At 35.8% G+C, this 25,454-nt stretch overlaps 1 protein-coding gene across 2 annotated transcripts in view; it reads left to right on the top strand.

Annotated features, from left to right (window-relative positions):
• LOC309639110 (uncharacterized protein) overlaps window positions 1–25,454 on the top strand; it is a 191,791-nt gene that overhangs the window by 131,567 nt on the left and 34,770 nt on the right. The window contains exon 4 of one of the 2 annotated variants that reach the window (XM_082415957.1): window positions 1–23,080. The exons of the other annotated variant lie outside the window; for it this stretch is intronic. Coding sequence (XP_082272083.1) covers window positions 1–17 — 17 coding nt within the window. The 3' untranslated portion in view covers window positions 18–23,080. Of the gene's footprint in view, window positions 23,081–25,454 lie in introns of those variants that run through there. 2 annotated transcript variants of the gene reach the window in all.

The following is a 25,454-nucleotide window of genomic DNA, read 5'->3' on the forward strand; positions in this document are numbered from 1 at the left end:
GAGTGAGGGCAAGCTAACTTCACATTGTTCCAGGCGTTCATTAGGTGCAGTGAAGTCCTGTAGAGCTGGAATCTTTTCCTGATCTGCTCTGAGAAAGTGGAATCCAACACTCAACGTGACCATGATTCCTTACACCGTTTTACTTATGAGGATTCCACCTCCAGAATGTTCCTTTTTTTGAAATTTCTGGGTTTTAATGATTTTAGAAATATGGGGGATGAGGAGCATTTACATGGAAATTAGGATTTACTGTTATCTGGAGTACTTTTCCTTAATTGTGAAAGTGATCCTGAGTGAAACATGTTAACATTTTAGGAGAAATGGGGACTGTTTAGGTGAAGAAGACGGAAAGATGCTGGTGATGTCTAACCGTATGAAAGATTCAATTGCAAGGGTGCCATGTTTTTGCTGCAGATTTGTTGTTAAGTCCTGGAAAAGAAATGTCCCCAAACTGAAACCTTCCAGGAAGCTTTCTTTCCATGACAATTAGGATGGAGTTTGCAATGCCTAATGCCCAAAATTTAGCAGAGTTGCTGATGTTAGGAAATAGACATCTTAAGTCTTCATTTTTGGTTGAATACATTGAATGGTGCTGCCTGTATATGGGCCAAACAATTAATTATATGAAAACAACTTTAAGAAAGCACTTGGAAATTCTATTTCTTAGTACTTTAGTCATATCAAAAATCCATCCCATATCATAGATTTATAATTTTCTAAAAAGATACTTTTTTACATCTTTCAGTGGGGTATTATGAGATACATTAAATGTAAGATTTATTATTTTCCTAGAACTTGGAAGAAATTCCAAGGTATTATTGCTAGTCTAAAAAATAACTTTTACTAAATTTGTTTTTGCTACGTTCATAACCTGTAGTAATAATTTATCAGGTTTGCTTGCGCTTTGTCAATTTTAATTAATGCAATTGTTTAATTTTCTGCTCTGTTGAAGTGGCAAAGTCTCAATATTATATATTCAGTTTGGGAAAATATATCTAGTTTTCAGCATATTTTCTCCTGTTTGTTTTGTGAAAATTGAACCAAGAGCCTCTGAAATGCAAAACTTCTTAGCCCTATCCTTTTAATAGTCCTGGAGAGATCCTCATATACTACATCTATGTATTTCCCTTGGCAAATATTATCTTTAAATGTGGTTATCATAAGAAAACAAGAGGAAATATCAATTGCTTTATGTTTTTATTATAACCTGACTATGAGTGAGGTTGTTTATAATACAGACTCTCTATAATACGGGTCAAAAATCAGACTTTATCACTTAAAATAACGATTTCATTAAAACAACGGAAAGAAACAAACTGAAAAGTTCACTGTACATATTTTCTTTTCAAGATTTTATTAATGAGGTGTAATTAAACTTAGGAACATCGGAAAATGTTCTCTAAATGTTACATGTTAGTTTTCGAAAGGATTTTTGGAATTTGCTCTATCATTTACACCTTGCCAAACTTGTTTTATTTTATAAACGCTTCATTTAAAGGTCAATTATAAATTTTAGTTGTCTGCCTCCTGTCTTAAATAAAATGAAGTAACAAATATCTAAACATGTTGCCAGTTTTTCTAAGAAGTTAATGTTCAAATTTAATACCAGTAATTCTTTATTTTCTAAAGTTAAATATACGTCCTTTTTTCATTTTTGTACATAAATCTGAAACTATCCGTCTTCCTTTTAAAAGGAAATTGTGTTTGTTCTAGATATTTTCATCAAGTCCTAAGGAATTCTACTTTGTGTTTATTAGAGTATAGATATATTTGGAAAAAATCAAGAAATAATTTTTAACGAGGCCAAAATTTTATCTCTAAAAGACAACAGCTCGTATGTGGTATATGTCACAGGTATGTCCCAAGTATTAATCACACAGGACCTAAAATGGAAGCTAAAGTACATCAATATCCATCACTAACATACCAATTCTTGATAATGAATTTATCCAAATTGTATCTGAAGCTAAAAGTATTTAAATAATACCATTCAACAGAGTAATATTTGTGAAAGTTAATACATGATACATAAAGATGAGTTTTTAATTTTAATTTTTCTAAACTGTTAATCTCACATTTCAAAATTAACTTCCTGGGATTTATTAAAGAAAACAACATTAATTATGCCCTTTGTGGTTTTAAATACTGATTATCATCCCCTAAAGGGGTCTGAAAAAATTTTTCATTTACTTAGTCTTTTTTGTATTAGCAATCTCATATCATGTTTGGATCAATTTGGTATTTATTCACTTTATAAAACTTGCCATGTCATTTTCTGATGTTACTTATATACAGCATTTCAAATTCATTTATATTATAACTTTGTACATACCTTCCTAAAATATTTTCTATTTTACCTATAGCCTCCTCCCTTACAATGTCCAAAACATTATCCTCAGTTTCATTCTTAGTTGCTTTTAAGAAAACATTATACAATGACATTCTTTTACTGAGTAACTGGTGGCATGAAATTCTTATTTCAAATTACATGGGTTTTTTATAGTATGTGTGGCTAAACTGTTAATTTTATGCATTTTAATGAAATTTTACCACATTTTTAAGTTAACTTGGCATTATAGAGAAAAGCTTTATTTCCTCTGTCAAATTAAGAGTTTCCACTATCAGTCCCCTCTTATGAAATACTTACATACACACACACATGTTTCATGTTTAAGCATTTATAAATGTTTAACTGCACAGTATGACACTGGTTCTGGGCGGACTCATATCCATCTTGAGAACAGTCCCTTTTTTCATTTTTCCCCCAAAAGAATATGCATTCAACCCACACCATGCAAAGAAATTCATTCTCCACAGATGACATATGTTTGTAGATATATGTAAAGTTTCTGGGCTCTCTGTTATGTTCCATAGGTCTACTTGTCTCTTTCTGCAGTGACCAAGTGTCAGCTACTGTGGCAAAGCCTCTGCACCTTGTTCTTCTTCAAGGACATTTAAATTAACCTTGATTGCTCGCAATTCCATAAAATAATTTGCTAATATCTTGAAAAGTATCTATTTTGGGATTTTGATTCACATTGCTGAACTTATAGAAACAATTTGGAAGAGAACTGATATCTGAACTTTATATCAGTCAAGGTTCAATCAAAGTGGCAGACATGCTATGAGGGATACAAAATTAGGGATTTATTATAAGGATTAATGCCATGAGGGATACGAAATAAGGGATTTATTATAGGCATTAAACATGATGCAGTGGTGGGAGCCAGAGGAGGGGTCTATGTGGGGAGTTGCTTCTGTATCTAATAGTGAGCCTTAATTTGCATGGGGTCAGCCAGACTGGCAACAGAGGAGGAAACCTAAGGTGGAGGCCAAACTGGATCCCATAAGGACAAGTGGAACCTGTTGATAAAACCTGGAACCTGTGTTGGTCTCTTGCTGTCTCCAACTCCAGGGTTATAAGGTGACCTGCGGGGAAAGCTGGATTGCATTGCTATAGAGCTGCACACACCCTTGACCCCAAACTAGGAAATCCAAGGAGCTGAAGGGGCTGTGAGTCTGAGTGATGCTTCATGGCACAAATAAGCCACAGTAAGCAGGAACTACTACAATGCCTGGAGTCTTGCACGGATCTTTCGTAGATGGAGAGATAGGTAGGTAGATAGATAGATAGATAGGTAGTTGACAGGCAGATAGATACAAAGAGATGTACAATGACATCTTTAATTCTACCCCCTGTGTCTCATGCAGCATATTTCCTGTTACCAATACTAACTGGAAACCATACACGGAAAGGAATTCTGAGGAGCAATGTGTCACCCAATACAACTTGATACATTACAATGCAACCACAGTCATACATATTTCACCATCTATGAGCTTATATTTTCCTCTGCTTATTTATTGAACCTTTAATTGTTCTTAGTAATGTGTTGTAATTTTCTGTGTAGAGATCTTGGGCATCATTTGTTAGATTTATTTCTGGCCACATGGTAATTGTAATGTTCTTGTACATGGTATCTTTTTATTTCACGTTCTAAATTTTGTTGCTGATATATGGAAATACAACTGGTATTTGCATATGGATCTTGTACCTAATAGTTTTGTAAGCTTGTTTATTCTTATAATTTGCTATACATTTTTTAGATGTTCTAGGTATTAGATGTTATAATTTCAAAACAGTGAATAATCTTTATTCCCTTCCAATTCTCATAATGTTTACTTCTAAACATTTGTAAAGAATACAAATTTCTTTAGAAGTTTGTAGAAAAATAATTATTTGCCAAAAGATTTCTTCCTTTTTTGTTTGAAACAGTACTTCAAATTAATCTTAAAAAACTAGTCTTAAATAATTTAAATGTTATACCAGACCCAATGTACTACTTTCTTATATAGTCTATGTGCCACTAAAATATGTGAAAATGAGAGAAAAGCTTATTTTAGAATATTCATTTAATATATTTGTAATGTACAAAAATTAACACTAAAGAAAGAAAAGTAGTCTAAATAATTTATTTTTCTTCCACACTAATTATTTCTCAATCCTAGCTTCTGAGACCTATCTGCAAGGATTCTGGTTTTTAACATTAGAAAATACACTTTTAAAAGATACATTAAGAAAAGTAAAAAAGGTAATAATAGAAAAAAGTTTCTTTCATTTAGCAGTTGCCTAAACACAAAATGAGCAAGAGCTACCATAATTTGCTGAGATACGCAGATAATGTGTTTTGATCTAAAATGGCATAAACTGAGTGGAATACTGAAATGCTAAAGAAGAATAAAGAGTTTGAAAATGATGGTGGCGATAAGTAAACTGATTAAGCAAGAAAGGACCACTGTAAGTATTTAATTGGACAGTTTTATCTGTAATCTACAGTTAGGATGGATTTGGAGATGGAGGGGAAGATTGAAGTTGGTTATCAATCTGTTTTTAAAGATTGAAATCTGTTAGGTAATACACATCCCTTTGCCAGGGAAATGAGATGTTTCTAATATAAGACAGGACAATCTCAGAAGTGATAGAAAACAGTGCTGTCAGACACATCAATGTAATGACTCATTTATATCTGTCATTAGATGGTTAAAATAGTTGAAGCTCAGAGCATTAATTGTTGTTAAATATAACTCTGTACATTTGTTTGATTGTATTTCTTTAAATAAATGAAGGATAAAAGAAAATGTTATGCTGCCTGGGAGTGAAAAAAGAAAACTGCAAATATCTTACTGACAATATGACTGAAAGAGATGAAACATAAGTGAAACTTGTTTAAGGTAACATTGTGTATTATAAACAATTCTGCTAAGAATATTGTTATTCACAATCCTTACTATAAACTACTATATTCAAACTATTTTGCTAAGGTATATTGTAAGGTTTCTTTAACCTTATTCTTTATTTCCCACTTCAAAATAGTAAAGGAAAAAAAATATGTTGCCGATGTTAAGTTTTCATGAATGGGATTTATTATTTAAAGTTTCATATATTCTTGATGTGTTTCTAATCATTCTTCCAAATAAACTGTAAATCAGAGAGGGAGAGTTTTCTTCTCAAAGTTGTCTTATCTGTGAATGACATTAATCTATGGTAGAACGTATAAGGCATGTGAATTGCAGTATTTCTGAATAAAATCACAAGTTAATCAAATAGCAAATATTTATGCTCCTACAAATCCGTGAAGGAGCTTAGTATCCATAGCAACTATCATAGCATAACAGTCTGTTTTTCCCATACCACTTTTTTTTTTGTTTGCTTGTTTTGTTTTAGATTAAGAATACCCTAGGCTTTTTGTTAATATTTTGTGCTAGCAAATTACTGAACCAAATAAAGAATCTTGCTAGCAACTGTGTTTGAGATAAGCTTCTGAAAAATTAATTTGCTGAAGACAGAGTGAAAGGAAAATGATTACAATAAATACAAGACAATCAAATATATGAAATTTATAGAGTCATTAAAAAGGTCAAATTTAGAATCACCCGCTGTGAATTTAATTGAAAAACAGTATTGATCTCTTTATAGTTTTCTGAGCAATTGGATATGTAAAAACATACATTAGACAAGAAACCAATTGATGCTAATCCATTACAGCTACTCAATATATTTACAAAAATAATAGACGTGTATAGGAATCTTTGAACCCAAATTAATGTTAATACTTAATTATTTATTTTTTGAAGTTTAAATTTCCCCAAAGGGGGAAATACTATGATTAAAAAGTAAACATTTTGAGCCCATACAGAGTAAATGTATATCTTAGGCCTTTATATTTCTGCGAAGTTGGAGTTGAGATAAAATTAATGATTTAAATGTGACAGTAATGATAATATTGGTCCCCCTCTTTATCTTGAAAAACACATTAGGACCAGTTGACCAATGAAGTTGCAAGAACATCATATAATTTATCAGAGAGGAGAAATAAATGTCATTTATCTCCTTTTATCAGTATATATCACATAAACACCTTAGACCCGTTGCTGTCAAACTGGCCGTTGTCAGATTCACAGAAGGGATTATTAATTCCAGATGTCAGTCTCTTCTCTCATTCCCAGAAATTCTGCTTTAGTGGGTCTGAGGTAAGGACTGAGAACTTGCATCTCCAACAGGTTCTCAGGAATGCAGAAGCTGCTGGTTGGGGATCACTTTTTGACAACCACTGCCTTAGAATATAAAATACCTCCTGCCTTCTACAACTATTAAAATTGAATGCACGTCTACTTTTCTAATCATTTGTCTCTATATTTACCCCTGGCTTCTTTCCTTAGGTAGCTTAATCTCTAATTATTGATTCTTCACATTAACCTAAAATATCTCTCTGAAATTTATTTTATTTTAGTCTTCTACTTTTGAAGTTTAAGTTATTACTTTTTTGTGGATTACTCTCAACTATCTCTAGATGTTACTTTTTGAGGCTCTCATCACACATTTCAAATTTATTTGCTTGTTCGTATATTGACACTTTGTTATGATGACCCAATCTTTTTTCGGCCAGTTCCTACAAATCTAAATGATATAAACCACTTAATATAGCAGCTGCTACACCAACACTCCTACCTTCTGTGGTTACCATTAAGAAAAGCTGACATTTCTGATTTTAAGATTTATGTTTTGTAAGTACATCTTGCCTTTGCTTTTTAAGATTTTCTTGTATATTCCAGATGTACTTGAAGTAAACTGAATTGAACATAGAGTAGAAAAAAAGTCCAGTGGTTCTTTGGTTAATGTTTAAGGAATCCAAATCTCTACCACAATATGTTAGTTTAAACTGTCTAGTACATATTATTTAAAAATAGATATTTTTCTTCCAATATAACCGATGGATATTATACCCTGAATAAGGATTATGCTTGTATTAGGTAGGCTTGAGGCCAAGCTGCTGAAGCACACAGACCACAGAATAGACAAGCTTGTTTTTCTCCCTCATAATGGTCTAGGGGGCATCCTTATGAGGTGTCCAGTCAGACAGGCACCCTCTCTGCAGGGAAGCTCTGGCAAGTGTCCGTCTCTGCATCTAAAGCAACTGCCCCAGGTGTCCTCAAAGGTCTCTCATCAATGTCTACATTCCAACCAGAGAGAGGTTAAAAGGACCATGGAAGGCGAGAACATGCAGATTCTTATGGACTTAAAGTGAGGTTCACACACATCTTTACAGCCTACTGGTCAACCTTTACTCACTTGTTAATACCTGGCAACAAAGAAAGTGTTGGGCGGTAGTGCTCGTGGATCCTTACAACATTTGTGCACGTCTTGTGGGTGAGGTGCTGTGTTCTCTTTGCCCCGGACTCTTCTTTCAAAGATTTTTGAATGTTGACCAGCCTTGGGAGGTAAAGAGAATGTCTCCCTCCAAAGCAGAAGTCAAGCATATACCTCCTGCTCATTAGCTCTTGGCTTCCTGAGCTTGGGGTTCCTCTTCTGTGGGTGAAAGTGTCATTGGTGTTCTTCATGAAACCCTGTGGGGACTGAGGCAGAGGGAACTGTTACAAGGAAATGCTTGTACTCTGGACACTGTTACTGCAGAGAAAGTCCTTTCTCTCTTACCCAGCAAATCTCATGTCTCCTGCCAGCATCTGCGAAGCTGTGGCAGGCTCACTTGTTAGCCTGAAAGTAGAGTAGAACCCCAGTCCCTTCAGAGTTCTTGACAGTTTTGCAGATGATGACAGGATGGTGACAAAGACGTGGCTTTCTGGAAAAGAAAGAATGGGGGCATTGTAGGCTGATTAATGATGGCAGAGATCTCGCCAAAACGAGGCCACCCTTAGATGCTCCGGGAATATCCCAGAGAGATAACTGGCTCCTCCTTCCTGTATCCAGTTTTACCTACAATGGCTGTCATCCAATTGGAATAGGTGACGTGGAATTTGTACCTAACTTTAGCTGAAGTGACACCACCTCAGTCTTGAAGAAGTTCGAGTCAGCCACAACTCACTGGCCAGCGTGGTTCTGAGGATGGAATTGTGCTAGATTTGCGCCTTGCAGCCCAAGGACAGGTTTGTGCAATCTCTAAGATTCCTGACTGATTAATAATATTATCTAATAATCTAACATTATCTGATTGATGTCTCAGGCCAAGTGCAATTCTCAACACAGAAATTTAAGGAGAAAGTTGCCTGGCTTTCTAAAGTAGAATTAGATTATGGGATTTTTCCAGTGGGTTAGGTCTGGGACCCTAGGGACAAGGTTGAGGTCAACACTGCAAGGTGGCCTCACTGGGCTGCTTGGAGTGCTATTGATAGTTTAAAAATTTCAACATGAGAGAAATTTAGGGGATGTGGTATCTGCTTCTGTCGGGTCAATGGAATTCACCCAGAGTTGAATATTGTTGTGGGATAATTCTCCTGGGCGCTCTCATTTCTCAGCATCTTGCACGTAGCATTATGTCACCAACTGCCTCTTTTCAGGACTATCTCTTAAGGATGCTTGTTTAATAAACAGCTTCAGAAGATAGAGGAGGAGTCTCCCTCCAGAATACAAGGCAAGCATGCTTCCTGCCTTTTATACAAGGTCTGCGCTCCCTAAGTTCAGGGCTCCTTCTCTGTAACACAGTCCTTGTTGTGGACAGATGTCCTTTGACCCTCCTCATGGCTTCTTGTAGGAACTGGAGCAAGAAAATTCTTGTACTTTGGTGGTACAGGCTGAATTGTGCCCCTCCCAATTTCATATATTGAAGTATTAACCAGTGCCTCTACTGTATTTGGAGATAGAGCCTTTATAGAGGTTAAGGAAGTTAAAATGGGATCATATGGGTGGGCCTAATCCAATATGACTGGTGTCCTTATAAAAAGAGGAGATTAGAACACAGACAGAGAGACCATGTGAAGACACAGAGAGAATGACGCCATCCACAAGCTAAGGAGAGATGCTTTAGAAGAAACCAGTCTTACTGACAAATTGATCTTGAATTCCTAGCCACCTTAACTATAAGAAAATAAATTTCTGTTGTTTAAGCTACCTAGTCTGTGGCCCTTTGTTATGGCAGCCCTAAAAAAAAAAAAAAAAAAAAAAAAAATTGGATCCACTATTGGTGTGAGTAATAATGGCCTTTGACCCAGGAGACCCAGAACTTGTGATTTTGTTATTTAACATAGCAAAAGAGAATTAAGGTTGCAGATGGAATTAAGGTCGCTCCTCAGCTGGCCTTAAGGAGGTTATCCTGGTTTATCCAAGTGGGGCTAATAAATCACAAGAGTTTTAAATTGGGGGGCAGGAAGGCCTAAGACCCCCCGCCCCCTTAGAGTGTTGTAATGTGACAAAGACTCATGGTCACGGCCATGAGACAAGGCAGCCAGCCTCTAAAGAAAACCCTTCCCTGGAAACTCTAAAAGGGAATGCTGCCCCACCAACAGCTTGATTTTGGCCCCCCAAGACCCGTTTAAGAATTCTGACCTCCGGAACTGTAAGTTAATCAATTTGTGTGGTTTTAAGTCAGTAAGTTTGTGGTGATTTGTTATAGCGGCACTCAGAAAAATACAGCAGCAATACAGTATGTATATAAACAAAACAACATGACCTTCTCCACCTCCTGCTTTCCGTGTTTTTGTGTGAGTAGGGTTTTTTTTTTTATAAAAGCATCAAGAATTACAGGTGTACATTAGATAGACGTGGAAAATGTAATGATAAAATAAGTGGTCTTGAAGACCAAGCAATTCTATTGCTCAGAAAAGTAGTCTCCCTGTCCTCATCCATCTCTGCCTATTTCTTCCTTTTCCCTTGTGATAATCCCGTCTTGATCTTCCCTCTACTACTTATTCAATTTGGAAACACAGTCATGGCCCATGCTCAACTCTCATATAAAAGTAGGTGGTTTGATTGGAGAAGCTTGGTCTTAAGTCACATCTTAATCATGATTAGCCAGTGGCTGGGAAACTTGAGCGGGTGTTTCATTGTATAGTGATCACACCTCTTTACAGTGAAAAGTCTGTTTTTCAAAATAACTAAACTAGAGTCAATGATTGCTGGGTATTTTTTTCCCAACATTTTCTATAGCAACAGCAGCTATATTATGGGTTTTTTTTTTCTTTTTCTTTCTTTCTTTCTTTTTTTTCTGTCTTTTTTTTTTTCTTTTTTTTAAAAAAGACTCTAAATGCAGTAACATTTAAAAGCGGATAGCACAGGATTCATCAAAGAAAACTTGATAAGGGGTTTTAGCCTAATCTGCAATTTACAACTCCTTTCAAATGTCTTCCTTGACCTTTGGCTTCACAGCAAGAAGAGAATGTAATTCTTTCTTCAGCTCTTGCAACTGTCTCATTAAGGTGCCCCACTGTGATAATCTTACTATAGTGAGAACTTTTTGCAGATATCTTTCTGTTCATTGGAGGTTTCTTAAACCAGACAAAGGACCTGGACTACTTAAATGACAATTTTGTCAAGCTCTCATCTTAACATCAATAATTCAGCTTTTTTCATGTTTCTGGGTTTTGCCCTTTTTTCAACTTCAGATGTGAGGACATGAATTGTTTCATTTATTGCCTGGTAAGTCTCTTCTGAAATTGACCACTGTTTTCTATGCTTCAGGTGTTACATAACTGAATGGAATCAAAATAACCAAGAAACAGCTTGCAGATTCAGCTTCTGATACATTAAAAAAAAAATTTGTTTATTTTAAAACAACATATGTTTAGAAGATTATCTGTACAATTTATTTCTTGCTTAATACCTATTGAACACGGACTCTGTTAAGCACTGTTCTGAGTTCTTTAAATACCTCTTTTTAATCAAAATACATCTGTGAAAGTTCTATTGTAAACATAGAATGTTAAATACTATACTCTATACTGAATACAAAGTACATATATGATTTCATTGCTCATCTGCTACAGAGTGCTTCAATTAAGACTTTGCTCATTTTATATAATATAAAAAGTTGAGTAAATGCGTTTTAAAGTAAGGTAGAGAGGATTGTGTACATCCACACTTTAAAATATTTCTCTAATTTATTTTTTCAAGCAGGCATCAGTATACTCTCCTTTGATGAATCTTAATGCCTTAATTGTAGTACACCTCCCCAAGTCATTATGGGTGTTTATTTATCTAAGAGTCAGTGCAATTGGGAAGTATTACTGTCTAAGAGCTAGAACTATCAGATCCTTCAGATCAGAAATACTTAGAATAAATGTACAACCAGCATGTGTTAGGCTAGTTAAGAAGTTTCTAGCATAGCAACCAGGAAGACACAGGAATAGCAGCCAGGGACACACACACACACACCAGTCACATTTTCTTATGTGACATAATGTAACCTAAACTCAAAGTGCGTGGTCAGGTGGTGTCCCCAACCTTTGTATTTGGTATCATTCTGCATACACAAATCAGTGTTATAGCATTTATTCCACAAACATTTATTAAAAGTCTATAATGTGCCAACACTATGCTAATGGTTTAAAAACGTTTTAAACATTTAGACACTTTTGCTTGTCAGGACACATTCCTCTGGTGAATTCCTGCATGATTTTTGCCATAATTTTTTATTTCAGTATCTACATAGCTCGTCTCTCTAATCATCTGGCCTTCTGGGTGGTGACCTGTTCTCCCCCAAGGACTGTTTCTTTTCTCTCCATCACTCAGCTCCACAGTCACACGTGAGTCTTGTCAGTACCAATACCCTTAAGCCCTCCTTAATCTCAGCTCCGAGCATCTCACCGCCTCGTATCTTTCCTGCTCATTCCCCGTGACTCCAATCCCAATAATCTTTGACCCCCCTCGTTTTACCGTTTCTCAAGCCCAGTGAATGGGATATACCCAGGTTCTATTTGGAAGGTGGAAGAGGCACAAATGCCATACCATTCTCCCTCACAAGAGAGAGAAGCAAACTTCTCACCGCCTCATTCAAGGCTTTGACATCAGTGTGGTTTCCTGCAGGTCCTGACAGGAAGGCATTAATTAGCAACTTCCTGATTCTCAGAACACAAACTTCACTGGTAGCCACAGCGTCCTCCCGACTTTCAGTCTTCCAGGTTCTCAGATGGTTTCATCAAGTACATAATTGCCTGCAGTGTATATCTTTTTCTCTCTGAAATTCCTGACTAAGCACTGACTGATACAGTCAGAAAATCACTGTTGAGTCGACTTCCAAATACATTCATATTCCGATCACTTTTTGCCATCTTCACTGCTGGTCTTTTTTTGCATCTCCTGCTCCAAGTTGGTGACAGATTTCCTCTGGGTTACAGCAGTGGTATCTGCACTGTTTTCCTGCTCCCATGATGGTACTGTTGAGTCTCTTGTCAACAGAACAGAGCATCTTTTGAAAATGTAAGTCAGATCATGAGGTTTCTCTGCTCAGTGCCTTTTAATGGCTTCCAATCTGCCTCCAAGGACAAGTCCGTTTTCCTGACTTACAAGGTCCTGTGACCTTGTAGCACGCAATATCCTCCTCAGAGACTCTGTCCCAGCTACACAAATCCTCCTGCAATTTCTCCTGCATCCTAAACCTGTTTCCACCTCAAGGCCCTAGGACTTGCCATTTAGTCTGCCTGGAATTCTCATCGAGATATCCTATTGCTGGCTTCCTCACCACTCTCTGGTCTTGATTCAAATGTCACATTATCAGTGAGGCATTTTCTCATCTTTTTATCTAAAATTATAACTATCTCCTCCCCACCCCGACTCCAACACAGTCCCTTCCAGGATACGTCCAAGATCTTACCTATTTATTTTGCTTATTATCGGTCTCCTCCACTGTTCAGGCAGGGATTTTTCTCGGGTTTGTTCACCACTCTAACACCAAGAACAGTGCTTACGATACCCTAGACTCAAGTAGTTTTGGAAAAAATGAATGGAAAATAGGACCAACTCATTCAACGTATTTCAATCAACATTTACTCAGCACCACACTCCATTTCTGTACATGAAAGGACTCAGTGCATCCTGACTTAGGACCAATCGGATGTGTATAAACGTTTGCAAAGAAAGACGAAGCAAGAAGGAAGGACGTGTTGCATCTGATTTGGACAAAAGATATCGCTTCTAGCGTCAATACACAGAGTAGAAAAGAGAATGCAGCCTTTTCAGAGGAAGAATATGGGTGAAGGGTATGATGTTGTTGCCCCACTTTTGTGCTTTCTCTGACAGCTGGTGTCCAAGGTAACTGTCCTTTTTAATTCAGGCTTTTTTGGATACATTTTCAAGCTATATAAAAATAACTGGATATTCCATGGATTCTATTTCCATTTTTAGCTGACGGACTCTTCATCCATCCATTACAAAAATGTTAAGGAACATCTACCTTGAACCCAGGCATTATGCCAGAGTAGAATATAATTATAGAAAATTAAAGTGAAAAAATATACTGAATTTTAGGGTATATTGTGCATCCCCGAAGAAAGCTTACTACTTAATAGTACAGTTTTACAGCCTAAATAAGGTCTTTCCCTTCATTCTATAATCTTAGTAAAGCATAGAGTCATACATTCCGCTATTGACACGACGGCAGAATGGAACCTAATTCCTATTTTGAATAAAAAGAGCCTCGAGAAGATTTAGAATCCATTTACATATTGCCTGAGTAAGGTGATGTATTTAGCCAGCTTACTGCACCCTGTTTTGTATAGCCTCACTTGTCATGAGTGGTGTGCTGCTGATTTGGAGAATATGGATGGCTTTCAGCTCTGAATAGGGCGGCTATTCTATTTTTATTCTGGAACCAACCTAAACAACACATATTTCATACTTAGAGTTAATACCGAGCTGAGCTGAATCAAACTACTGACCTGGAAGTGAATAATCTCATTTTTCTTTATAGCAGATTCTGAAGTCATCAATTCCTTGATCCGTTTAGAAAAAGAGTTTAGCAAAATCTGTGCCTTCTTCACTGTCTCTGTCTCTGTCCCTTACACACACACACATCACTCTTTTTCTCTCTCCTTCTCTCATATGCATATATCACACCAGAGTTACGTTTCTAAATGTAAGGAAAATTAAATGGGGAATATTAAAGGATGAGGTCTTTAAGAAACATTTTTTTAGAATGCTGGACTGCTAGCCTCCAGGAAATTCCCAGTGACCCCACGTCTATCCTGGATTAACTGGGCCAAGTGCAATGCTGTTGATGAGTTTCATCAACCAGGGAAGATTTTTTCGCTGAGAAGAGATTAGAAGTGGACACCACACCCAAACAAATTCACAAATTATCATACTTCCATCTATTCTAATAGATGGAGGTATGATAGGCCCATTCATCTTTCCTAAAAATCATTTACCCTCCCCTAAGAGTCCTACATCCTTATTAAGATGGTATTTAATCCTGAATGCTAAACCACCTGGGGGAATTACTCATTCTGCCCTGGGTATCTCCCATGTATACACGAGGCAGACAGGTTAATAAACTTGTTTGTTTTTCTCTTGTTAACCTGGCTTTTATTACAGGGGTCTCAGCTAAGAATTCAGAAGGGTAGCAGAAAATTTTCCTCCACTACAATAAAATAATTGAGAAATTGTGGAATGTGAAAACACTTTAATTGTTCCAATGGAATCCTGTATTTGTGTATACTTTCATATAGTGTATGCAGGAATAAGTTTTAAACACTTAGACATGTTAAATATATATATACATATATATTTATAGATATAAAGGAAATAAATTTAAGCATTTAAATTACTCACCAAGTTGGGGGCTGAATTTTTATTTTAGTCCTGGTTTCTTAGCTGCAACAATCCAGTTAATCATGCTGAAAGTTGAAAAGTGTGGAAATCCAACAGTAAAAAACAATAATAATCAAAGTTTATATTTTGGGCAGGTAAAAAAATCTTAATATATGTAAAAACTGGAAAAAAAGAATTCATTTATTAATTGCACTCTATTAAGTTACAACATTAGAAAACAAGAATTTGCACTAATCCATAAAATTCCAATTCAAACCACCAGGTTTATTCTAGTCTTCCTTTCCATATTTGTAACTTATTTCTAAAAGAGTAAAAAATTCCGATCTCCAAATATCCTCCACACGTACTCGTTCGTTTAATCCTAGAATGCACAGAAAGTAGTTTTTGAATTCTGACCTCATACTACTGTGGAAAAATAATGTACTAAGCTTCAATATTTTGATAACTAAGGTTATTTTTGTATTTACCTTGAGGGCACAGAGTTAAAATACTACATTCAAATGTTATTTGAGTTAGTTTCTTTTCTTTTTCATTTTTGTGTTTTTGTTAGTGCTTTGCTTTCCCCCTTAGGTTTAGTTTTGTTATTTATTAGAAAATCAGCTAGGCTGATTTGTTTCTGCTTGAATTCTATTTTAGATTTTATCCCCATCCTCCTTGATTTTATTATTTTATTATTTTTGTGTATGTACAATATTAACGATGTTCCAAATGTCAAAACTTTAGAAAAACGTGTGTTCAGGAAAATATCGCCCACCTGCCCCCTCCCTTCCACAGTCATCAGCCATTGCAGCCACCACTGATGGTGAGCTGGTGAGCCCTGAGGGAACTCAGGAGGGAAACAAAGAATACCTGCCATCTAGCAGCCGTCAGACTGCAGCCACTCCCCAAGGTGAGCTCTGAAGAAACTCAGGATGAGAAAACACAGGATACTGGCCCCAGATAGCAGAGGTGCACATCAAAGGAATGATTTCAGTGAGCCCAGACTCTTGCATCTTCCCATACATAGAAAAGCACTCAATTCCTTAACTTGAGATATCTTGGTTTCTTAATTCACAATAATTCTTTGACATTCAGACTACCAGCCCTTTGTTGCAAAACTCCTGTATATCCTGGCTCCCTCCTCTCGCCTCCTTGGAGCAGTTCTCTCAGCGTTACTTGAGATGCTGCCTCCTGGGTTTGAAGTCCTCAGTATGTCCGCCGAATAAAAGATAACTCTCAACTTTTAGGCTGTGAATACATTTTTTTAGTCGACATCATGAATAAAATTCAACTTATTTCTATATGTTTAAGGGCCATTTTTATTAATCGCACATTTTTCTATTGGATTTTTGTTTGTTGTCCTTTCAGTTTTTAAGAGTTCTTTGGATACTAGGGATAAGCATGTCATCTGTAATATATGGTGAAAAAATTTCTCCCAATTTGTCTTTTGACTTTGTTTATGATGTAATTTACCATGCCTTTAAAAATAATTATGTGGTCAAATTTATCAATTATTTATTTTATCGCACCTAGATTTTCAGTCTTAGTTACTGTCGATTGAAAAAAAATGCACAACCTGAGACTTGTGAGGTAAGTTTTATTTGGGGCAAAATTAGGACTATAGCCTGGGAGACAGAATTTCAGATAGCTGAGAAACTGCTCTGAAGAGGTAGGGGGAAATGTCATCATATATGTGACTTTGGTGAAGGGGGAGTACATGCAATCAAGCACATGTATTTTGCAGAGGTTTCTGCTAGTCTCGTGAAGGTTACTGCTAGTCACGTGGAGCAGATGTCACCATGAAGGATTTTAGTGCTTTTCTATATACGCGGAGATGCAAGAATCGGGCTCATAAAATCTTCTCCTGAAAGTATCTATCTGAAGACCTGTTCTGCCAGTTTTTCCCAGAGCACTGAGTGCCTCGTTCCTCATCTCCACAATGAATTCCTTTCAGGAGATGTTGAAGGTCAGCAGCTGCCGTGACTCATAATTTGATCCTTGTAGAGGTGGATGGCAAGTGCCAATTTGTAGGTGACAGTAGAAAGAGATTTTCTCAACAGGTTATTGGCGAAATCATCTGTATTTTATCCTAGTAATTGTGTGACTTCAGGTTTTTTTTTGTTTCTACATTTCAGTATCTGATACATTTGCAGATTATTTTTATGTATAGTCTCTTTCCCTGAATGGTTTGAGATGCCAACTTTTTTCTATTCTTAGTTTCATATGTACTATTTCTTGACTTTCTGTTCTATTTTACTGGTTTTCTGTCTATAAGCACCACACTTTTAATTCTAGAGTAAAACACCTCAAAGCCTTCCGTCCTATTGTTGCCAAAAACCCAGCCTCTGTTCACTGGTGCCAAATAGAAACACGGAGACAGAGCTTTGGAGGAGTAGACAAGAGTAGCTTTTTTACTTTGTCAGGCAAAGGGGGCCACAGTGGGTTAATGCCCTCAAGACTGTGCCTTTCCTGGGAAATAGGAAGGGGTCTTATAGTTTCAGGGTGGAAAACAGGGCTGTAGATAAGGATGGGGGCTGATGTTGTCTTGCATTCTTCTTTCCTCCTGGAAACATTGAGATCATTAGGGCTGGCGTCAGATGGTTCCAGAACAGGTTCTGGTGGTCCTTGAGGTTATCATTCCATGACCTTCTTTGTGGAATGAAGAATGCTCACAAAGGAAAGTGTTAAGGAGTGTTGTCTTGGAGAAGTAAACTTCAGGTGCATAATACAACTTTAGCTACAGGGCAATCATTTTCAGAGTGCAATTAAGCCAGAAAGAGAAGAGGAAAAAAAGAAAACCATCTAAGGAGACCGGTTGAATGGGCGGAAAGAATAAGGGCTGAATAAGGGCCAACTTAAAAGGGGTGCCTCAGCTAGTTTCTGCTACAGCACTATCCTATTTTCAAGATGTCTTTTTTTCTTGACTCAACGTTTAGTTGGTGATGTAAATCTTTGACTGTTTTTCAGAGTTCTGACAAAGTTGATTCTGATGGTCCCTGCTTGTTTTTTTGATGTTTTTGGGGGGAAATGAGAGCTTGGAGCTGCTTACTCTGCCATTTTGCTGACATCACCCTTTCTCTTTCTTTTCTTCCCCCTATACACCCAAGAATCCAAAGGATGCCTCTCCTTTCCTTCTAACCTCATTCTTCCTCATAATTTTCACTTTCCAGGACAATTACTTTGCGTATGCCTCCAGCCAATTCCCCGTAGTTGGTGATCTTATCTATACAAAATTTTTCACATTTTCTGCTGGGTCATTTCAACACGCACTTAGGCTCCTTAATTCTCTCTTTCATGCAAATATTCTGGACCCTCACCCATTCTTTGCAAAGACTGTTGTGAAAAATTGAGAGAGAATGCCAGTGAAAATTAAAGTGTATTTTTCTGCTCACGATTTTTTATTGTGTTCTCTGTGTTCCAGTCAATCTGAAGACGTGATTTATTTGTTACTGTGTTTGTTCTCTATCATGTTTTGGAGGATATATAGAGGGATTCAGATTTAGGCAGCTGCATTACCTACCCAAATGTGCTCCAAATAATTTAAAAATTCATGTGTACTAGGATAATCTGATAAATTCAGAGTTTGGAGTTTTATATCTTATTTTTCATAAGAAATGTATTGTACTCAGTAATATTCTGGAGGATTATTACATGTTCCTATTTAAGCACTAGGTACTTGGGAGCAGCAAAATTTCAGTTTTCTAATAGCTCTGCTACTACTAGTACCAGAAATACTACTATTTCTTAAGTAGAAAGTAGCACTGGCAAATTGCTTAACTGTTATTATAGTCACATCTGTATCATAATCAACAAATAGTTCCAAGTTCTTCAGTATGTATATAAAAGGTATTATGGGTTGTAGGAGTATAAGAATATTTCAAATACATTATATGACATTTAAGAGTTTGTAGTCCAATTGAGGAGACCAAAAAGTAGCCCGTCACAGAATTAAAGCATACTCTGAAGAAAGTGTAATTCAGTGTCAACATCAATAATGAAGCCAGTAATTCCTCTGATGTGCAGAGGAAGAAGATATTAATGAGAACCTAATACTGGGGAAAGCATTGTAAAGTAAACGGGGTCAGAAAACTAATGGAGGATACTGAGGGTTTTAACTTCTGGAGGAAATGAGAGTGGGCATTACTGCCATGAATTAATTAGGAGTCTTTTATTGAAAATAAATGTGTGTAAAATAAACTAATAAATTTCAGTTAAATGAATAAGAAAATAAATTACTTATTTTTATTATGCTTATGGAAAGTAGCGATGTCTCACCAAATCCAAACACCCTAGGGATTTTCTGAATCGGGGAACTAGAGAGCATCCCAGGACCCAGGTTGTACCTTGCACCACCCGTTGCATTTCCCCTTCAGTCTCTGCACATAAGCCTCATTTTCTTTCTCTGCAGACTTGCGTTCTCTGTTTCTTGGTCACATAGTACCCGTGCTACAGGTTATAGTTGTATAAACATCCTCATATTCATACCAATCAGGTCATCATACAAATATTCGTTGACCTAAGATTAGGTCTTGGGCATTTGGGGAAATCTTATCACACTACGGTGAAGATTTCAGCATTTAGTTATAGAGTAAACGCAATCATAGTATCATAACCTCATGTGGGATGTTATAATCTATTAAATGCGGTTTTGCCCTTGGTAAAATAACCTCAAAGCTAATTCTCCAAGAAGAGCCATCTTTCTCTCCATCTCTCTTTCCCTCTTTTTTAATTTATTTTTAAATTAATTTTTATTGGAGTATAGTTGCCTTACAATGTTATATTAGTCCCTTTCCTTCTTCTAAAGTGCTTTCTGAATTGTCTCATATGAAACATCAGAATTTCAAAATTTTGTGAAAGAAATAAGAGTGAGTGATATCTAAGTAGCATTAAGTTACATTGTTAAAAACTCATAGATACAAAGATCAAATTAGTGGTTACCAGAGGGGAAGGGTGTTGGGAGGCGGGCAAAATGGGTGAAGGGGATCAACTCTATGGGGATGGGTGGTAACTAGACTTGTGGTGGTGCTCACTTTGTAGTGTAGACAGGTACTAAATTTCAATGCTATACTCTTGCTATATCTAGAACTGTTTGACATACTTGTTTGTTCTTGCTTAGTACCTGTGTTTAGGATTTGAAAATTGCTGCCATATAAGCATTTGAGATGGATCAATAATTACAATCAGACATCTACTTCAGGCCAAGTTGGATTAAGAGAGGACTGGATTTACCCTCCTGCCTAAAATAAGTAAAAACTGGGACAAGATATAAGAAACAATGGTTTTCAAGCCATTTTGACATCAGGCAACTGGGGATGACAGTACGTGAGAAAAGGAAAACCCAAAACGAAGGGAACCCTGTAATTAATTGCCCTCACTTACTGACCTAGAATTTCAATGTCATGGTGTCAAACTCACCAAGTTGTATACTCTAAACCTGTGCAGTTTATTTTATGCCAATTATTTCTCAACAAAGCTCTTGAAAGCAGCTATCAAATGTTTATCAAACAACTGCCATGTGTCCAGAGTACTGCACTGAGCACATTCACTACGGATTCTCATTTAATTTCTCAGTGATTTCTATGAGCTGACTTAGTTTTGCCATGTCATTTGTATTCATTTCACAGCTGGGTAAACAGAGGTTTGGTGAGTCTAATTCCACAGCTTGCTCCAGGTGAGACAGCTACTTAAGGCAAGAATCAAACTCAGTCAATATGGAGCCTGGGCTGTAATCACCGAGCTGAATTTTTAAAGTAGGACACCTCTAGCTGAGTTACCTGTGAAACCGTTGAAATGTTAATTCTTAGTTTTCTACCATGGTCTACTGAATGTTGAGCTGAGGTTAGGAGGTCTCCTCTCATCCAGCGTCTGCAGTTTTTAATAGTTATCTGTGTGAATCTTACCTGCACTGAGTACAGCCTGTCATTCAGTAGAGACTTTGCCATTGCTTCTGCTGTTGGGTCAGTATATTGCATAGGGTTAAATATTTCTAGTAAAGCTGCAATAAAGAAGAGCCTTTTAATGGTATAGATTCCTATTCACCTCAATAATGAGCTTATGAGGCCAAGCCCAATGCTGATACAGAGACATCAGTTGAATCTCTTTGACTTTCATTTGGTACCCTCTCTTCAAGGTATCCTGATAACATGGTGCCATTAAAAAAATATATACATGAAAAACAGATTCAACTTATTTTTTTTCAGCTTTATTTTTTCCTTCTATTTTTTCCAGCTTTTTTTGAGATATAATTGACATAACATTGTGTAAGTTTAAGGTGTACAATAAGTTGATTTGATGCATATATATATATCAAAATGATTACCACCATAGCATGAGCTAACACACCCATCCTTGAGTCAGTGGGTCACTTTTTAATACATTTTGTAGAGTTTATTAACCTGCAATATACTCTTATCTTTACAGAGAGCTCTAGTAAGCAATTCTGTTTTTAAAGGAAGAAAGGACATCAAGCTCATAATAAGATGGGGGTGACTGCTGTTGTTTCTGCTAAGTTTGCTGTATTTTTGAGCAAGTTATCCATGTATTTCAACTTCTTTGTATCTAAAATGCAAGTGTTACACTTCAAGTGTGCTATTCAGTAAGGCAGACATTAGCCATATATAGCTATTTCAATTAAAACTAAATTAAAAATTCAGCTTTTCACTTGCACCAGCCACTTTTCTGATGCTCAGTAGCCAAATGTGTATAACTTTTGTATTGGATAGTGAAGATTTCAGAATATTTGCACTATCATGAAATTTCTGAAACTGCTATGGATTTATTGTCCTCCTCTCTATGTTGTACAATAATTCATGTCTGCCATATCATTATGACATATATAATGTTACATAAAGTTTTACATACAAAATGGAAGAAATCTTTTTTTCAACTCGCTACAAATCTAAGCAAAACTCAGTGATATCAGCTTAGAATTACATTGCCGTCTTCGGAATTAAATGGCCCAGAGGATGACAGTATACCAGAAAGATATTTAGCTATCAACCATTTTCTCACTTTATGCTGTTTAACACTCCTAAGGGAATAAAGAACATATATTTCTCATTTTCAACTAAAAGTCTTATTTGGAGAAAATTTTTTCTATTCCTTCCATTTCCTTGTTCTTCCTTTCCTGATAATAAATATGATATTTTCAAAGACTGAAGTGATCTTAGACAGTTTTTACAGTGAAATATATAAATGAGTATATAATAAAAACTCAGCAGTGATAGATGTAGACATTTTGGAATCTTAACGTGGTTCTCAAAATTATAGACAGTTTTATATCCCTTTGCCCTCAAATTGCATTTAATGTCAAAATGATGCTTTTATAATAGTCTTAACTTGTAGAAAATGTACTTAGATGTATTAGCAATTTATGGAAGATTTCTGAATTCTCCTTTCTTTCTCCGTTACTGTTATGTACTCTGGAATCTTATATAATATTTTGATTCATGTAATCATTATGGAAAAAACCAGAAATCTATTTTCAGATTTTGATAACCTTTCTTTTGATGAGAACAGTTGAATTTAAATATTTAAATTATATAAGAGCAGAGATTCAGAGACAGAACTAATTATCATTTTTATCAGAACACATAAAGAAGTATATCATTACTTATTGGTAAATTAAATATTTCACCCTGGACTTTGATTACAAATTTTATAAAGCCAATTTTAATTTGGCTTAAGATGGTTGAGTTTTCCAGCAAGGCATATACTGAGATGCTATGGAGAAGGGGCATGGCTAATCAAGAGCAAGTGAAGTCAACTTCATCCCAGCTAGCCTTCTTGGTTGGCCACTGACAAGGAATGTGTCACATAGAACATCACAAAAATTGTTACGTCCAAGGAGACAATGGCTAGCTTAGGTCTAACCTGGGTTGGCAACAAATTTAAGGGGTTTATTTAATGATGGAGACTGAAATACAGGAACTCAGGCAACGGCAGTGGCTATAAAAACGCTGAACTGGGGAAAATAATGGTAACTACCTCATAGAAGGGCTCTGAGGATGAAATTTTATATATATATATATAAAAAACTATGTGCATGTATAACTATATACACACATATACATGCACATATATTGGACTATAATAGAGAAAGAATGTAACTGTAGAAATAAACTGTAAAGACATTTCTTTAGAAAAATGTGCTCAAGTTCTAAAGGGTCTTGGGAATATGTGTAATTATTCTATGCAGTTAATACAGGGGAAGGAAGTAGTTTGTCGACTCCGTTTGCACATTTCTGTGATGTCTTGAATACCTTTTCACAGGTTCATCATTTTCACATGTGCTATTCCACAATCTCTTGTCAGATAGGTAGGTACAGTTTAGAGAGTTTCTGATAGTCACCATGCCTTTTTAAAATTATGGGCAGCAATTAATCTCATGTACTGGCAAACAAACTCTTCTTTGTTCTTGTTGTTATTTCTAGGAAATTTCTGTAAAAACCATTTAAAAATGTGTTACAATAAATTAATTTAATTAAATGACTTGTAATGAACAAATAAAATGCCTCCTAAATAGTTCCTTCGATAAGCAGTATAATATTAAAGAACTAAAGAGACTAAAACATACTGGATGTCACTCGATGAACTTTTCAAAATTACAGTAAATTTGTCCGGCTTGGTGAAAAAGGCAATGGAATCAAACACATATAGGATCAAATTTTACTTCCACTGTTGACAAACCCCGTATCCTAGGGCTAGTCATTTAGACTTATGTCTTCAGCTTCTTTATCTGAATATAGAGATATTATGGACAATATTCCTTACTCAGATGAACTATTTTGAAAACAGCAGGTTCTCAAAAGTGGTGGCTATTATTATTAGCATTTAAATTACAAATCAAAAGAAGAATACATATTAGTTTATATAAAATAATACTTTTCCAAGAAATGATTTTATTCCATAAGCAATTATTCCTGGAGCAAATTTTGATTCTCATCACTTATTTGCATTATGTTTTCCTTACATTTGTTACTCTTTAAGGGTAGGACTTTGGCTTTGCAAAGATTCATCATTAATCTATCCAAAAGTAATATACTATAATTTGGCTTTTAATTCTCAAGTTGATTCCAAGTGATTTGAATCTAATTTGTAAATAATTTTTCAAGAGGTATTTTAGAATATTCTCAACTAAAACATACATTAGTAACATGATTTTCAATGAAAGTTAATATAAAATTTATTTATACTATGATGTCTTCCACTGAATTGGAGAGAGAATGGGGTATAATTTTGCTTTTGCTTCACATTAGAGAGATGTTCCACACAGGCAGTAACATATATGAAATGTTACCTACAACTGTAATGAAATAAATATACAGGATTTAAAAAAATAAGTCTTTAGAAAGCTGAACATATCCAAGGGAATATATGCACTTTTGATCTTTGGGAAACATAACAAATTATTAAGTCAAAGAAAACCTCTCAAATTCGGGCCCCCAAACCCCACAATAGGATAATTTTTTATTATAATTGGGAAAAGGTTGATGGAAAGTAGGGCATAAGGAGATTCCAATGTAGGATTGTCACTTGTAAAAATGACTGAGGTTTGATATTATCCTCTCCAATGTGCTTCCTCAATGATACATGTGCTTCTACAGAAATAATTAATCCACTCATATTTTAAAGACCATCTATTTGCTTTTTACTCTTTGGGTTTTGAAACTATATGCTTTCCTTTTGAGTAGCAAATTTGCTTCTTTGAATTTTTTGTTACTCAACTGCAGCATTTCTTTTTGTTGGTAGGAAAAATGCCAGGCTCTCTCTAAGCCATTTCATGTTCACATTGCCAGTAGTTATTTATTTCTAATATGAGAATGCTATCATGTAAAAGTGAGAATGTAATTCATCTGAAAATATACCCTTAAGTTTTTCCTGTATATTTTGAAATCAACATTTTTACCATATTATTTATGTTCAAGAAAATATACCCATTTTAAAGGTATAAGTTCATAAACACACAGAACCATGTAACTTCCCAGTCACCATATCAACTCATAAAACCTTCTCTCAGGCCCTTTGCATCCAGTCTTCCACCTCCACGCCTACATCCTGGACATCCTGCTCTACTTTCTCTCACTATACCTCAGTATGGCCTGTTCTGGACCTTCATATACACGGAATCATAGATTGTGTTCTCTTTGGTGTTTGACTTCTTTTGCTCATCACGTTTCTGAGATTAATTCATTTTAAAACGTGTAAATTTTATTTGTGTAGTTTTCCAGTGTAGAGACATGCCACAGTTGGTTTATCCACTCACTTGTGGATGGCCATTTACATTGTTTCAAGATTTTTTTTTAAACTATCGTGGTCACAGCTGCTATAAAACACGCATCTATATGTCTTTTTGTGGACTTTTTTCATTTCTTTGGCTAAATACCAAGGAGTAAAATTTCTAGTTCATATATTATAAAAC

Source organism: Balaenoptera physalus (genome assembly GCF_965194825.1).
Source record: "Balaenoptera physalus genome assembly, chromosome: 12".
NCBI lineage: Eukaryota > Metazoa > Chordata > Mammalia > Artiodactyla > Balaenopteridae > Balaenoptera > Balaenoptera physalus.